Here is an 18350-nt window from a genome sequence, read left to right as displayed (position 1 = left end):
TGGACGAGATTTTACATCCTTTGCGAATTGATTAGAGTTGTCCAGTCTCTCATTAATATACCAAGCCCTAATTGGCAAAAATGTTTCTAATGTCGTTCGTGATGGATATTATTTGATATGATGTGCCGATTTGAAATGTTCAGCCTGTCAAAATCTGGCAACCAGTAATTCTGAAATCTAAGCATGTTATGGTAAACTTCATTTGTAACGACATCATTTTATTACCAAATTCTGTAAACCATCAAAATTTTCTGGTTATTTTACTTCGCGGATTTCGGGAATAACCTTAGTTTTGCGAAAATGCAATTGAGATATACTCAAATAATTTTTTTTTCTGATTCAAATAAGAGTGCTGTACTCAGCAGATTACACATAGAAAATGTCAAGCCTGTTCCCGAAAAATAAGTTAAGTAACAACCACAAAAAGGCTGTAATTTCTTTTCTCATGGATTACTCCGAGCCCTCTGTTCTCTACTTATATGCAACGATTGCAGGAAATGAAAAATGTATTTCAGTCAGTTCTGCATTACTTTAAGTGTGCTAACTACTACACACTATGTGATGTTCTGAGGTGTTTTTACTTTCTATTCAGTTTGTTGAGAAGTTCTACCGTTCTGAACATTCTGCTGGGGTCCCAAACTTAGATTTAAGAAAACACAATCTTTGGAAAAAAATCGGCCCACTTATTTTCACACAGCAGCCTAAAAGGACAGTGACATTTACTTTAAAAGCCTATAAGTCGTTGCTAGTCTGTAATTCTAGGATATCCCTCTGCGTCAACCAGGGACAAAGTAACAGTAATCCAGGGCTTAACAGTGGATATATCTTGGGGATCTTTCCTAGCCTATGATACCCAGCCTCCCAGGCATTACCAAATGAGATACTCACTGGGTGCTGTATTGTCATAATACTAGGTAATCTCAGTGGTTGGTAACTATCACCCATTTGGCAATGGAAGGATTAGTTGAAAGATGCCCTTTGAATGTCTCATACTTTGCTTGTTGTTGCAATCATGTAAGACAGCAACGTGTGGTTTATAGGGCTCCGAGTCTTACTTTGAATTTAATTATTAGAGGGCAACTATTGGCAGGAGACAGCTAGGTCAGATTAAGTCAAGTGAAGTCACCAAAAGGGGTCTCTCTTACTTCAATGTACATCAAAACTATTCAATCTTGTATCAGGAATATATTGGGTTTGCTTGAAAAACCATTTGTGAATTCATAACCACAACCAGAAGTACTAGTTCATGTACACAATTATGTATATTGGTGCAGGCAATCAACCTAACCCAGTCGGGCTTAGTTCATTGTCCATGTTTGCAGAATGCTCATCATGTTTCCAAACCTTGGTGGTGTTAAAGTGGGTACCTTACTGATTTGAGTTTTTTCATCCAGAAAATAATGATCAACAATATCACAAAGCTAAAGAAGGCAGTGTATCATTTCATCCCTGTTGAACCCAATTTATGAATACTGGCGAGAAAAGTTGTTTGAAATTTGATTCATGTTTTCACTGTAATATTAACTGTTTATAACTGTTTAATTTCAATAGCCTTCTGGTTAGGCTGTTAGGTTTTTTCCTGGCAAATGAAAGACATGACCCATACAGTAAGATCAGATGGTTCAGCAGCTGATATCTTGCTGAAGACCTAATGGAACTGCTAAGTTAAGAAGACAATGGCGAAAGTTTGTCGGAAAACCATCATGGTGCATTTGAGTCAAGTGCCCTGCAAACGAACAATTTTTGCAACCAGCAACAATTATCACAGCAGCAAGAGATAAAAAGTTCTTTAGTTTGTAGGTAAAACCAGTAAACCCTAGTTCTTGGCAGAGGCACCTGCGATGACCACAACAATGAGGAGATTTTTGTTGCATGCAATGATGATTGCAGGTTGCAGCGAAGATAGTAGTTTGATTGCAGGGAGCTTATTGGCAGTCTCGGGACAGTTTGGCCTCAAATTATGACGTTGATCAGTTAACCATTAGGCATCCTAGGATCAAATGGGATAAAACGCGATGGGCCTGATGATATCCTAAATGCCAAGGTTCTAAACACGCTGTGGCTAGTTCTGTAGCTGTCAAAAATATGATAAATCTGCTATATTTGAATCATCGATCATTTATTGCTCCAGTGTGGATAAATGCCAGTATGGGAGGACGTCAAGTAATTTACGTTGAACCTCTTTCCCGAGTTCTGCACAAAACATGTGTTAATAAAAAACCCTGGTGATGATTTGTGATAAATAATTTTGGTCTTTTCACAAGACAGATAAGGTTGAGTTTGATTTGAAAATACCTCAAGTCAATAATATCGCTTTGATTATCACCTAAAGCATCTGGTCACAGATTGCATACTCTATTATTTCCAGTCAATCCTATGTGTTGGATCACATTTCTTATGTATGTCTTCTTGTTGTCATGGAAAAGTGTGTGCACTAATAAACATTTGGCATAATGGTGTTGTCTTTTAAAGTTCAAGAAAGTGAACAGTTCAGTGCATTTAAGAAATCTCTTCAAAGAGTTAGTGAATACGTGTATATAGAATTATGTCAGCAGTATGTAAACGTACTACTTCAGTAAGAAGAGGATCATATCCTTTTTTAGTACCTATTCGTCGCATTTCAAGGTGAGTTTGAAATTGATGTTATACAGTCATATCTCAATACCATATCCCCTCCTTTTGATCTGAAAGTTTTTCCGACCTTTGGCAACTGGTCTTTGGCGCAATTGTATTTTTTTGTCAACAGTCTGTGTTAAGTTCAAGAAGTCTTGCTTTATGTTAATCAACCCTCAGCCCGAAAATCTCTTAATACAAACCTAGCCCCTCAACTGTTCTATTGTGTTAAATTGAAGATCATTCCTGCAAGAGCCTACTCCACCAGCCAAAGCCTTCGGCCTGACAATGATTTTCGAGCTTAAAAGATGTGGGGAAAGCCTGTTTTCTAATTTTTTATATGTCTGTCATATATCATATCAATGTGTTGTTATCTTTCCCTGGCAAATCATCAAAGGCACTGGCATACGACAAGAATGATACAGATGGCACAAAACTATCCTTCAATCTTTATTTTTCAGTCGATTTTTCAAATTAAAAAAGCTTTTCTGTACCTGTAAATGAAAAATATATGTTGGCAAACTAAATTTATATATAAGTTCCCAAAAGCATCATTAGTGGGACTGAAAAAATTCCAAGATACACAAACAGAAGGCTGATCCCAAGGGTCATCAGGGCAAGCTTCATATCACCGGCCCTCATGAAACACATTCCGTGGGGTCCTTAGACCTTAGTCAACATGCCCTTATAAACGTAATATGCTTCTCCAAACTTCTAAAAATGTTCCCTAGTTTAGGGTTCAGTCTTGAATATTCATCATTATCACTGCGCAACCACGAAGTCATTCATTGATTGATACCTAGCTACCCTTGACGCCACTTGCCAGGCTCATTTGCTGGTCACTTCAATAACTTGTAAATGAGTGCATGACCACACAAACTGGGTTGTCATTTCTGACACAGCCGAGGTACTAGACATGATAAACCAATTAATGAGTGTGAAAGGTGGTTTTTGTGTGAAATCCTTGGCCCTCCACTCATCCGTTAACTTTTGAATAATCAATATCGGTAGATCGAAGTATTACAGTTTGGATGCGCTGTGATACAATATGTCATTGGTAAAAGTCAATCCTGTGTTAAAAGTAAGATTTGTGTGGTGAAACCAGTGTCTTCTTACGCCCTTTGACGAGTTTATGAGGAGGAATCTGAACTAATTTTATAGCGCCAACCGCCAGTGGTGCCTAATTGTATAAGGCTAGGGAGGGTGATGGGTCTTGAACGAGCAAAATGTTAGTCATCATCGACAATTTTAATAACATTTTGACCTTCTCGCCAAGTTTTTTTTGCAAGCTTTTTGAGGTGATGTTTCAGTGTCAGTCTTGTCAGTAAGATTCCTGCGGGTCAGTAAAGGTATTGCACACGTGTGGGATTGGAGTTGAGCGAGTTTCTTCAGAGGCGTATTGTCTTGAACAGAATTCTCTATGATGACCAACCTACATACACCGCAACCCACAGAACCAAATTACTAGATGAACCTTTTTGACTATGGAACATGTTGTTACAGCTCTCCACGTGTCGTCGTTACGGCTCCACTTTCATTTGTCTATGACAACATTGTGTCACTGCTTGCACTGGGTGTGATCAAGCTGTTAGTGAAATTAAGAATCCAAGATGAAAAGGTCACAAACAAGAGATACCTACGTTAAAATGGACCATGGCCATAAAAGATTTTGCCGATGCCTTTATGAACATCTTTGATGTTATTTTTGGTGTTTGGGTTGTGGTGAATTTTTTACCATCCAAACTAAGCGCCTCGAGACTTCAAAGCTTGGTGCAAAGATTTTTTTCTCTTTGAATTGACTGTACATTGGCTTTACCAATAAGCCTTAGGAGTTTGACGAGAAAGGTGGGAGTTCAGGAAATGTTTTCCTTCTAAACAGCCAAAAGCATTATCAGGTGTCACCTTCAGTTGACTTTTGAAAAATCTTACCATTGCTTGATCTGTTCACACCATTTTCAGAGAGATGGTCGTGGCCCATCATAAAAATCATGTTTTGTTCATGTAACCCCAAAAATTTTCAAATAAAGTTCTAAATTTGATCAACAAGTCCTCGTTGAAACTACATCAGATTCTAACTTTTGCAGTAAATGAATTGCAGTCAATTTTTATGCTGATTTTGCTGCTTTGTAGAAGACTTCAGGGGTACTGACAAATATTTTGTCAACATCATCATTATCACTGTCATAGATGGCATCTTGACACTTGGTCCTTTGCCAAAGGGTTTTTGTCTGAGCAGAGAAATACATCTTAAGATTATTACCAGTTCCAAGTTCGAAATCTGTGATGTCAAGATAACCAAAATAAACTCTTGGTGATGTTGTTGTAAAGAATATTCTTGTTGGTATGATAGTGCTGATCTCTGTTCTGATGACAACAGTCATTTAAGTATGAGGACCTGCCCACAACTATTTTGACATCTCCTTTGATGTCAAATCCTTTGACAAAAAAGCAAGCCTTTAATTGTTTCACTTCTGTGAATCTGTCCTTGTTACTTTCAAAGTAGTGTTAGGCTTATGAAATAGTTTTCTTTTCATGAGAGTACAGTGCTCTGTTGTCGAATCAGTATAGGATAGTACTCAGCTATTTTGCTTTGTATCACACATGTACCTGTGCTTGTTGTGTGTTTCTTTTCTATGAGCTAATCCTTGACATTCGATAGTCCTCATACCGAGGAGTTTTACCATGCTTCACACCTTCCACATCAAAAACATAAAATTTTGTCTAATCCTTAGATTAGACAAAAGTCAGGTTCTTATATATACCAAGGATTGTATCAGTGTTTTCTTTATGATGTGATATAGTATATTTTATTAGGAGTGTCTCTTGCACCTTTGGGATATAAATATCATGTGTGGGATGGTGTCACGGCTTAGTCACAATTAAGAATAGCCATAGCTTGTACCATATCCACATTCTCTACAGCACCCTCCCCCTCCGTCAGATAAATTGTATTTTGCCCCCAAAATAATCTAGACACTAATGATAACATTAGAAAGATCTGTTGAAGAGCGTGGTAGTGATGACATCCTTCCCAAGCAGGCATAGATCATTTCTAAAATACAATCACACTTTAATTGGCGGTATTTAAGGAATGCTACAAAGTCTGCTGTGGTAGGATGAGCCATGGTCAATAGTTTTGGACCAATTTTGGCCGTGTTCAGGTAGGTGTTGAGGGGAGAGCTGTCTCTGAGCTGCAGTGCTGTCTTGAACTTTCCCTAATCTTCTTGCTAAGACATTCGATATAAATATCAGTGAAAAAAATCAAGAAGAGGTGACCTGGGGGAAAACATGTATTATTAGGTCGCAATATTTGGTTGTATGAGGCATGGTGCAGCAACCTGTCATTAGATTCCAATTAAGGCAGATTGATTGATGACACGGAAATATTGATCCCAAGACTTCATGTCAGTTATAATTTTGAAACTTAGAACTAGAATGCCAAAGGGAATGTCTCGATGAGTTGAGGAAGAAAACATGCAAAGTGGATTTGTTGCCCGGAGTAATGACTTCATGAGCAGGGAAAGTTTGCTGAGTGGCAGGGAAATTTGGTTCTATTAACCCTTGTCATGTACATGTACAATGCTATCCCAAGTGTTTCATGCTATGTCTTGTCATTCGTCCGAGTGGTTTGTTGGTTGCCATTTTGTTCAAATGTCTATTGAGATACCATCTGAAATCAATAAGCGAGTCTTATCCCGTTGGTGCCAGTTTGTACTTATATCAAATAATAACTAGTCCTGTTTGGTTGATTAAACCAGTTTATGTCAACAATGGCAACATTATTGCTCTTACCATTTCTTGTCTAACACTTCTGTTTTATGACTCGTGCCATAATGGTATTACTGCCAGATATAATCTTATTGTATTTTTCATGTATCGCTCTTCAGCCTCTGTACAAATATATTCTGGCTATAAAAAGTGGTTGGCGAGCAAACCCATTATTCCTGATAATTCGAACGAATGGCATCTTTATTGCTATAGCATATTGATGCTGCATTGGGTTTGATTTGTGGGGTTGCAGCAAGGGGTCATGAGGTTATTGTGAAGTCATATCTTATTTGGTAGGGTAGATAGAAAGTTAGTGGATTAAGGATGATCTTTGTTAAGGTACGAGAAACATATCATCAACTTTGTGTAGCCTTCTCTATCAATTCTCAGGTGCTGATGATATTAATTTGAATTACTTCCCTCACAATATGCAAGATGATGCCAATAAAGCTGCATTAGGTTTCAAATGAACCCAATGTTTTTGTCAATAACCTTTTTCCTGTGGTAGGCCTACTATGAATGGTATTGCCTGCTTGGACCATCTCTATGTTTTCCATGTCGAATGAAATTAAATGTGCACGCAATGTGAACAAATGCCATTTCAATTTGCCTTGCAGTTATTCAATGGAAGCATTACATTTTGTTGACAAGTGTCTAAGCTTGGTGAAACTGCTGGGTAACACAGAACATGGACTGAAAATGGTATATATCATGAAAACTGTTATACAAAGTCAGGCTATGCATTCAGGCAATTGGATAGGCAAGTTGTTGTCAAAACGAGCTATTTCACCTAGACAATCGCTGATTTTCTGGGTTCCTGACCACACGCATGTTTGTGTGTCCTTGTTGATTTCACCATCCAGTCGCATGGCTGTGATAAAAATGGAAACAAAAGCTAACTGCAAGCCCAAGCATGTGCTGGGTCCCTCCCTGTCTCCGTCTTGTGAAAAGAATTATATACTTGCCAATCTTATTGGCTATTCTGGATACAGCTGTGCATGTGCCTACAAGTGATTACAGCACTGATTAACCCAACCAGATTGTTCTCCTTGATTAGACATCTTCAAATAGGGTTACTATAGTCTCCATCATCAGCCTCAGGTGGTGTTATAGCGTTGTCAATGGCAGCTTCTTCTCATAAAACCAAATCTGTTGCATGTTATGTGATTTGGATTTGTGTATCAGCCTATGGTGAGGCTCCCCTGGCAAATGAAAATCATTCGGATGGAGCACCAATGCCACCCTCTAATGAATATGATGGTTGTCCTACAGATGATTGGATTTACAGGGCTTTCTTCATCATGGTGGGCGTGGATTGACTTTCAAAATTTTATTAGTCCAAATATTCTTTCACTTGATTTTTTTTCTGCTCAAAATAAAGAAATATCGTCATTTTTTACGTTGAAAATTTTTCTGAATTTTGAACTTATGAAAAAATTTAACTCTGAAAGATGAAACAAATTTTCAGTCCAAAGATTTTTTTTCAACTGTTCTCTGGTAAATGAAGAACTGATACCCTTCCTTTAAATTTGCATTCTGAAAGGGTCTAATTGCAGGTTCTAGCCAAAACGACCCTAAACCTTTATTGCCTTATTTTTCTAAGCTACAAAAGCAAGGACCTTTACTTAAGATGGTCCTCCTTCATCTTATCCCAGCAAGTCTAAAGTCCCCATAGGGCTTCCTGTAAACTTACGTTGCGGTTTTAGAGCCTTGTGTTCTTCAGAAAAGCATCTTCTTCAGTCATTGCCAACTAACACATCAGTCAAGATCAAACAAGCATCAGCTATTCCATGCGGGCCAGTTTCAGGCATCTAATGGCTGTCAGCGGTATTGTTCTCATCATGTTAAAGAGAAGGAAAGGTTCTCTCACCCTCAGAGGAGAGATCACCACGTTCGGATGAGACCAAAGCTTGTTGTTAGGGATGGCCTAAATGGTAATTGCCTTTGTAATGTGCCCCTGGTTCAAATCAAAGGAGTTGTTTTCTGTGGAAGAGGTAATGGCCACTGTAATGTGATTCTGGTTCGAAGGAGTTGTGTTCTGTGATAATGGTCATTTATTTTGTAATGTGCTTCTGGTTTTAAGGAAAGAGTACTGTTGTGCTCCTTGATAATGGCATTTGCCTTGGTAACAGGCTTCTTGTTCGAAAGAGTTACTGCTCGAGTTGACCTCACCTTATGTCCAAAGCCCTCCGCTGGCACCTCAGCTTTTGGTCTGCAATTTTGGTCGTCTCTGGCGGTCTTGATTAGACAACAAGGACGGCCAGCATCGTATTAATTCCTTTAACCTGTCTCTGGAAGAAACGCCGTCTAATGGTCCAGTTAGACATGAAGTAACTGATATAGTTGCGGTTCCATCCTGAAACTGTCTTAATGATAACACACAGTGTTGGCTTTCTGCCTGAGATGTCAAACTGATCCCTTCAGCTAAACGACTTCTTTCCTGCAAAGAATGTCTTGTTTGTGATGTTCAATCGTTCATAAAGGTTTGCTAGCTTGATATGAAGAATATAGCAATGTCTTCATCTGATGTCTCTATAGAAACAGCCTCAGAATGTAGCTGTACTGGACATTGTGAGTGAACCATTCAAGTGCATTAAACATCAAATAAGCATAAGGCCAATGCAGAGTTACCTTGGTTGCACATACAGATAAGGCCATGCTGAAAGGTGATATTGTTCATCACCCTCTGTGCGCATGACTGGAACTCCTGATGACATTATTCTGACACTGATTGCATTGGCCGCCATTGCCTCTGAATTGTGGAGACTCTGCCATTTCATTATTGAGAGGCCCGCAATGCATATCTTAGTGAGAATATTTGATACATCGTTTGAATAGGCCATTAGGCCGCTGGAGTTGCATAGTGGAAACATCAGCGCTTGTCACCTCTAAAGTCCTGGGTTCGATTCTCGGTTGGTCCTGGTACACTAATGTGATAAAGTACAGTGAATATTATTTCGGCTTGGAAAAAGATTGTTCATTGCCCGTATCCAGATTTTTATATGTGCTGTATAAAACTGTATGGAGATTTTTGGTTGAGAACAACGTCAAAATGAATCAGTTAGATATGCACAGTCATGGCATTGAGACAGAAACATCCTTCAGTCTAAAAGCTACCATTCAACTGTGATTTATGGTGAGAGGTTTAGCCAGCGAATGAATGAGAAAGCTGTTACTTTCCATAACTCATGGTGTGATAAATACAAGTTGCTAATGTTAAAGGCATACGTTACGAAATTTGAAATTTGTAATTGAATTTGAAAATTTCAAATTTGGTGAATATAGATTTCAGCATTGCCATTGTGTAGACAGGAAAATAAACATATTATACATACCAAGTTTCAGCAAAGTTGCATGCATGATAATGGCACTATGGTATTATGTATAACTGCATTTCTTTTTTCCTGACCCACGATTAAGTAGGTACGGAGTAGTCCTTTTAAAGGAACCTCAATAGCTCAACTGCTAGAGCAGTGGACCAGCAATCCAAAGATCTACGGTTCAAATCCCATTCACGGCAACTTGATATTTCTGTACCTATTTCTTAACAGATGATTGAAGTAACTGCCCAGTGACATATCTCGATATGAATTGTGGATATGTTGCCAGTCACTTCACTTCTACATAATATTGCTATTGATGACCCCTCCACTAATGAACTAATCAGCCAGGTTGTCACAAGTCCATTAATGACAAATTGCTAATGCTAACACGATAGTTTATGCTTGCCTCATTTATTTTCGATCATCTCATCGGTGTGGACATGCTTCTTGTGATTAGTACCGATTAGTGTCTATCAAGATGACCTAAACTTGAACTGTCATTCTAAAGTACCTTGGTACCGTAAAGTCAACTTTTAAATGGAAAATGCATAAGCCTCGTTCTGAGAGCGGAGTGTTTTGGACACGCAACCAAGATGCTCTACCAAAGTTCCCTCGGGTTGCACTAAAATGTGGAAACCATGCACACGTCACGTCAATGGAATTTCAGCTCACTTCAGAAGTTTGAGGCTCTCAAAACACTGCTTCAAACACAAATCAGCCAAGGAAGCATCAACCACCCTAAGTTTTTTAATGAGCACTACACATATTTGCTGAGAAAAACGCTCCAAATAGCCCATTTGCGCGGATTTTAGCATCACTTGAGCGAGCCGATGCGGACTTCCTATGCACGCTGCCGTAACATAATGTAAACAACGGCGTTACTGGCGCTCCGGGCAGGCGATGGATGGAATTTGCCAAATTCGCACATATTCAAGTTATTTTCGTGGCCTATCTTTTTAAGTTTGAGGTATTTTAGAATAGAAATTGAACCCTCGGCTTCGGACCTTGGTTGAGTTACCAAGACACTCTCGGGTGGAGCTAAAATTTCGTCCAAACCCTCGCCTATCGGCTCGGGTTTGGACTGTATTTTAGCTCCACCCTCGAGTGTCTTGGTAACTCAACCAAGGTCCTCCGCCTCGGGTTCAATTCCTTAAATCAAATTCAATTTCAATTTGCTAAGCGGCAAACTACAACCAAGAAATTGCATAACTTGAAACACTTTCAGGGTCAATAATGGTGCCTGCCTTGGATGCACCTGGTATGTGGTTTATAGTAACTATTGTCAACCTGACTGTTAATTCATTTGATAGGTCCATTTGAGAAAATCCTTTGAGAATGATACTGTTACCGTTTTGACTCAGCTGGTTGAAGCCCGAGTTGCCTTGAGGCTGTCTACAGAAACCAGACAAGACTTGTAGCTATTCAGGTGTAATGAAGGAGCGCTCTGATGAGGAAACCCATGGGTAGGCAGGAGCCGAGTTGTTGATTGAACTGCTGCTGGTGTGTAAGCTACAGAAGCCCTTGAGACAATGACAAAGTTAACCCTTGCATCTGTTTCTGGAAGGAACGTGATTTGGGGATTTTTTAGCCGAATAGCTTGACCCCTTTGAGGTGAACATGACGAAGTTCACATGAGAAAGGCTAGCTTTTTACTTAAGTCCCAATTTCGTTGACCTTGGAGGTTGGCTATCATATTATGACACAAGTTCAGGAATTCAAGAAGTCGAGAAAGCATTTCATCACTTCCCAATGCCTACATGTATGTACACTCCTGTTTCTGCCTTGCACAGTTGACAAAAGGCAACACACCCAAACAAACATCCAACAGGTGTTTCTAGCCACATATAATGAATTATTCTACTGTCTTTCTCATGAATAATTAACAAGAGAGGGACCTTTCCCACTCCATTGTCTTGGCCAATCATCTCGATAATTGTTTTCCCTTTCTGCACTGATCAGCACAGATTTGATAATTTTCCTCATGGCAGCGCTAATTTTTACCAGTGGTGTCACGTAGACGTGTCGGGTTGATATCCTGTTAAGCAATAGTCAAGCCATTTATCACTCTTACAACATATACTGTGTTGCTGCATGGGTTCAAATTAAGTGCTGACACAGTGGATCATGGTATCGGTTTACCATATAAATGAAATACATGCTTATCTGGCGACTAGGACACAAAATCATGTTTGTCGGGGATAAATGATGCAAATTAAGGACAGACACAAGACTTTAGTTCATCCGATGAACCCCTGCAATTGGAGGACCTTCTATTGAGTTGCAACGGTAAACCTATACCTTTACCCACCGTGATATTGGCAACAAAATTCAAATTGATGAAATTGATCTGTAGTACCAGTACGGCAGACAAGATTGCCATCTCTCGGTGCGAGAAGACTACAGCATTGAGTGAACCACATAAGCTCTTGCCTGATATTATTGATTTTCCTATTGAAGGTACGCCTGAACATAGATTGGAGCTGCTTAGTTTGTCCAAAATCCCTGAGATGGCCACACAGGTTCATTCTGTAATGTTTGAGGTGATAGAACAATAGATAGATGAGTTGAATTGACTGTCTGAAATAGTGGGTGTCAATAAAAAAGACTGAAAGCATCCGCAAAAAAAAAAGTGTTATTTCAGTCGCATGTGCTTGCTTTAGAGAATGCTGAGGTATATTTCCCAAGATGGGTCAGTTTCTCTAATGTAGGATCCCAATAATGGTCTTCTATGATCAACGAAATCAGCCTCACGTGGGGAAAAATGTTCAATGTGTTTTTTCTCTGTTATTTGTCAGGTTGCTAAGCGGCCACTCAGTCCTGCGATACAGGTAAAAATTGTGTTACAATCTTGGTAGTGTATGGGTTTCAGTTAATATTTCCCCTTCTTTTATAAAGCTTTTTATTATTCACTTTATCATGTTCATGCATCCCTCGATCCAAACCTTTGGTTGTCAGGTTAAATTTCTGAATATAGGTGTTAGGGATAGATACACACATTTCTTTTGATTAAAATGTTTAAACAATTTATGCACATACATGTAACATACACATATACACTTTGATTTCAGTTCACCTGCATCAATGTAAACACTTTATTTAGTCACACAACTTTACATGTGTGTCCCCACTAAATTCAAGATTCTCTGCCTTGAGCTCAGCGCACATGACAAGCTAACGGACAACAAAATATCGTTTTGTGTCATCTAGTTTGTCATGTGTCAGTGACGAAAACCAAAAATGTTGTTTTAGAACAACATTTTTGGATATGGGAAACTTGCTTCTTTAAATATCATCATCAATGTTGTCTTTCAGTTTCATCTTGCAAAAAAGAGAATCTTTGCGTCAGGGAGATGATGTAGAAAGTACTAAGTTACTTTTTATTTTTTGCCTTTTGACGCCTTGGCCTCTTAGCTGGGGCAAATATTGATCAAGCGAGGTAATGTCGTCATCTTCGACATCTGTCCAACTGTGAAACTGTTTGAATATTTTCATTTTACTGAAATGCAATTGCTGATTACTGATTCATGGTCTGACGACTAGTGGCCTTTTGGACAAAATTAAAAAAACTCACAATGTAAGGGAATTTTTATGAAATTTATATGACAAGTCTATCTACTTTGGATACATGATGTACATGTTTTTGTTTCCTTTAATTTTCAAGGTCAACATTACCTACTATCTAACTTATCACCCATCTCAATCTAGTTAGACTTGGGCCGAGGGGTATCAGGTGTGACGAGCGCTGTATTTTTGTCTATTCAAGTATTTTCATTCCTTGGATACCTTTGAAGAAAGATTCGAAAATAATGTTGTTTTTCTCTAGAATTGCAACCATCAATTTGTTTCAGCGAGATTAGAAGTCAAGAATAATGCCAAAGCTATTCTGAACACAGGTGAAAAAACTGAACTCAGCTAACCTGACTAAGAACTTTGCAGTCTCACTTGATTAAAAGTTTAATTCTGTGATCATTAATGCTTTTTCCTCAAGCTCATTTGCTTATAATACACCTTTGATCTCCACTGGCACATCCCGAGTCTTAATTGCTGCTTTTAATTTCAACTTTGATTAGCATGACATATTTTTGTCAGGTTGTTATCCTCGTTATTTCATAAAAATTAGATCGATGTTACTAAAAAATGTCATCGTTTCTTGAGGCTTTCAATGTACCGGTAATGAATCATGATTTTTCATCTGAATTTGTTGTCGATCAGTTAAAGAAAATACCTTGATTCCAGAGTGCAATGTCTAAACCCAAGTAGATAATATTCGCATGAAATATGATGTCTGGAAATCCAGTAGAAACAAATTTTGAAGGTCTAAACCCACCCACAGGCTCATACTGCCTTCATATCAGTCAGAGTTAGAGATTACCAATATGCTCTCGCAGTGTAAATCTGTCCTAATCACATGGGCACAAACCATATCAGGGGGCACAGAGTTCAACAAAGTCGACAGACCTTTTCTTGGGCAGTTATTTCAAGATACCAGACTGGACATATACATCATCAAAAGTCATTAACTTTTTAATGTTTGCAAAGCTAAATGTTAGTGCATTTGTTCATTGCTCATTTTGCAGTGACTAAAATCCACGTTTGCTGCTGAAATTTCATTGTTTTAATAACAGGTTCATAATATGTGATGGCCTGTCTTTGAAGACATGATCTGTCCCGAAAAGGATGAGTGCAAAAAGATGAATGAGCTTTCTTGTCCAGTGAGTGGTCAACGCTAACTCTGCCTGTAGCCCCAGGCTAACACCATCAATAATGGATAGATATTTCCAATAGTTCTTGTACTCAGCTGTCAATGGGACGAGCTGTTGACTCCATCCTTGTCCATTCCCATGTTATTAGTAATTACGGTCTCTGTCCCCAGAATGGGCCACTTGTGTCAGACCGCAATGTCAGGAAATGGCAGCGATGCAAAGAGACAATCATCAGTCATGCAAGGATTCTATAGTCTGATAGTGTGACTTGTTGAACATTTAGAGACGTGGACATCAATTCTGTAACTTTTGAACATAGATTGTTGGTAATGATCGACTGGGATGGTTCATATTAGGAGCCAGGAATTGAAAAGTGATGGCCCCAGATGCCTGGTCATCTTCTAATTGATGTATTCATCAGAACCATGCCCTAAGGGAGGCAGTCATAGCTCTGAATATACCCAATCAAGACGGGGTCTTGTCATTTTGCCTGGGGTGCTTCCATCATCTCCAAAATAGATGGGCTGTCCCTCCTACTCAGTACCCTGTGCGAACTACTGTGCTTTCACATTGCTTTGGTTCTGGTCAGACTGTAACACTGTGTGATTAAGGGTTGACCACAGGTATCACCATTTTGGCTAGACTTTGAAATCCTTAAGCAATTAGAACTATTTGAAACGGAGTGAATGCCAATTTCAAGGGTCGGTGGATGTTCTTTGTTTTCAAGAGAACAGCCCCCCAGCTTTTAAATGGGAATTCACTTTATTTTGAAGAAGTTCTAATTGCTTTAGTATTTCAAGTTCTCGCTAAAATGGCGGTACCTATGGTCAGCCCCTAACAAGATCGATATTCCCTAAGCTGATGGTTGATATTGTCGATGTCAGGCAAACCCTTCTATTGATCATCTGTTATCATCAAGCCGGTAACCGAGTACCAATCTAGCAAGGATGGTCCTTGTGTTCAAAAAAGAATATGCGTCTGCCAGGGTCAGATTACAAATAAAGAGTTGCATGAAAGAACCTGGCATCTTGACCCTCAAGTTTTGGATCCACTCTGCCGACCGGGACTCTATGATGGAGGGGAGGTTACGGACGGCTACCTCTGATGGTAGAGAATGAAAACCTGGTGATTGACCCACACTGTAGTCAGAATCGGCTTTTTTTATTGGTGCACTTACCGGATCACTTAATTTCTGGTGATGTGGGTACCGGTTCTTGTATGCTTCCCTTCAAATGTAACTTTCATGTTCAGGCCCATCATTGTGAAGTGATCCCTCTTGACCACATCACAACCTTGAAGCAGCTTATCACAATTTCAAAAGGAATTCGAAATGCAATTCACCCAGCAATCGTCACGAAAAAATATAAAAAAGTGACCACCGTGCAATTTGGTGACCCTAATCTCTTCTTCTTTTTTCTTTCCATTCCAACTTCTCTCATTCATGGATTATCATAAAAGGTGAGTGAGCTTGCACAAATATTACAACAGGAGCAATTTGCACAGTTGTTTACAATTTAATCATGTTTTGTCTACATCAGCATGTTAGTTTACTCGTGGGACAAGCTTATTTGATGCCTAGTTTGAATCTAGCTAAATATTTGATGTGAAAATGTCAAATTGTCTAGCGTGTTTGAAAAACACAAAATAGAAAGGTTCTGTTGGTACATGCACGCACAGTAAGTTTGCTCAATCTTCAGATCAAATTGTCTTTGTCTTATAAAGGAGATCAAAGGCGAAGGTTCTTTACAAAGACAGTACATCAATATAACGTTTCTGCCAATCACATCACTCCCACAGTGTATGATGTTTCCATGCTAGGTTTATCTCTGTTGCTTTTCTTTTGTAATGTCATAAAGGGCTGGGTTTCTTTGGACATGTTGGATGTATTCCGTGCAGCATTCTCCAAGCAGATTGAAGGTTACTCTCACTGCCAATGCAGATTTCCATTACACCAAGCTGCCAAGATACCAATATCCACCAATAATTCATGGTCGATCAGCCCCATATAACCTACAGAAAACTCCCATATCACCTAGTCATGTGAGAGGAGGTGATGTTCGCATTGTTTTGTAGCTTTCATGTATCAATTCATTCGGGGATGAGCAATCGCTATGAACTGGTATCTTCATGCGCTTGTGGTTATTTTAAGGTTCTTTGAGTAATGCTGCCATCTCTGTAAGCGTGATACCCTGTCTATTAGTGATTTTTGTTCTATGTGCTATACAATTTCATTTTTGTATTCAGGACACCTCTTTATTCAGGATAGCACTTGTCCATGCCGACTCACCGGCAGTGAATGTCAATCCTAAAGTCTCTTCGTTTCAAAGGATGGATATACGCACAAGGACGATAAATCTATATGGCACTTGTCAGTCTCTTAGTTATCCCTATAATTATAGAGAGGTGCTACTGTACTTCCAAAACAGAAGGTTTTTAATATAGTTGGAAATTATCACCCAGGTTACCAGTCCTCTACCGCAAGCTGACTGATAGGTGACCTGCCCATAAATTAGTACAGATTACTGATGATCCTATCTTGACAGTTCCTTGATGTCTCATGTCATCATTGTGATAAACTTTCCTCCCAGCTGGTAATGTTGTTTACTTTCTCATTGATTGGATGATATTTGAGATGTCATGAGGAGGCACCAATGATAACGCTATTGACGGGGGGGGGGACAGGGTTACGGGCAATAACATGTACATTGTTTGGGACATCCCAAAAGGATGTAAGGGCCGTAGTCATTCTAGTATTTTCCAGTTTTTTGGACGAGAGTCTAAAGGATGAGATGCCAAACAATGTAGCAATTTTCTCTACGATACCTCTTTTGCATGAGTTCATTAGATTTGCCGTACAGAAGCAACTAAATCAAAGTTGAAATTGGATTAGGATTGGCTTTAGGATTTCAAGTTCTAGCGAAAATGGCGATGCCTATAGTCAACATACTTAGTTAAACTTGATTCCCATTTGTTATGGTGTTTCTATAAATCCTGTGAACCCATATATCAAACCGTGAGCTTGGGAAGCGACTGACTCTGTTTGTTACTGATTCTGTCATCAATATCAATCTCATCGAGTTTAGTTTAGTTCCATGAATCCATGATAGAGGCTCTGATATCTATCATATGAATGAATGTCAGTGTCGATAATAACGATGGAATGGACTCGTGTGCTTTATTGCCCAGTAAGCTCTTGACCCTGAACAATAGGGACTGTCACGCGTCACTGGACTCAATTTTCAAAGTGTGTAAAACAGGACAGTATCATAATCAGTGACGTCAACGTTATTCACTTTATATCGACAGTCTTCCACAAGTCGTCGTTTCTGTTAACATTCCTATACATCTCTGCAAACAAATATTCACGGGTGGATTTATGAACAGCTGAGCTGTGGATTACTAGTCATACATATAGTCCTGTTTGCCTAGTTCATAGCCATATCATTAGGTAGTTTAGGCCCTATTCCTATTTTCTGTGATTGTACTGGCCAAACCAACTGCTGCAGACGTTCATAATTCATGAACGACCTGTCTGTGTTTAATAGTACTGTCTATCAGTGTGGAGGGAATCCTTGTGTAGGGCCTATGCAAACCATTTGTCATATTTGACAGGAGTAACTTTGTCATAGTTGTCATAATTGGAGTTAAACCCTGAATGGGTTGACAGCAACATCTCTTTGGTTGTTTCAATTTGTCCGAGTGACTTTTGGATATCAAACATACAAGGGTCCAAGATGCAGGGCGAGTCCGGAGTCATCAGCGACCTGAAACAGTTCAGAGCTGCAAGAGCATCCAGCGGACGCCGTCATACCTTGGCGAATGTTCGGTGAGTTTATTTTGACTTCCATCCTTCTCTTTATGCTGTTAAGAGTTTTGTCATTTTCACAATGGGCATCCTGAGGTTTAATTCCCACTTCATGCTCTCCGTCACAGTTCTTCCAAC

At 39.2% G+C, this 18350-nt stretch overlaps 2 protein-coding genes across 7 annotated transcripts in view; one reads left to right on the top strand and one right to left on the bottom strand.

Annotated features, from left to right (window-relative positions):
• Nucleotides 1–18350, top strand: part of LOC135486151 (3',5'-cyclic-AMP phosphodiesterase 4C-like) — a 249309-nt gene that overhangs the window by 53582 nt on the left and 177377 nt on the right. For 2 of the 6 annotated variants that reach the window (XM_064768703.1, XM_064768702.1), the window contains exon 2: nt 12500–12532. The exons of 2 other annotated variants lie outside the window; for them this stretch is intronic. In XM_064768703.1, coding sequence (XP_064624773.1) covers nt 12500–12532 — 33 coding nt within the window. Of the gene's footprint in view, nt 1–12499; nt 12533–17561; nt 18234–18350 lie in introns of those variants that run through there. 2 more of the 6 variants (XM_064768706.1, XM_064768709.1) reach the window with 2 other exon arrangements.
• LOC135486154 (uncharacterized) overlaps nt 1–18350 on the bottom strand; it is a 127449-nt gene that overhangs the window by 93376 nt on the left and 15723 nt on the right. The window lies entirely within an intron of this gene.

The sequence above is a fragment of the Lineus longissimus genome, chromosome 4 (genome assembly GCF_910592395.1).
Source record: "Lineus longissimus chromosome 4, tnLinLong1.2, whole genome shotgun sequence".
Taxonomy (NCBI): Eukaryota; Metazoa; Nemertea; class Pilidiophora; order Heteronemertea; family Lineidae; genus Lineus; species Lineus longissimus.
Note: the sequence above shows the minus strand (reverse complement) of the source record. Positions and strands in the feature narration are given on the sequence as shown.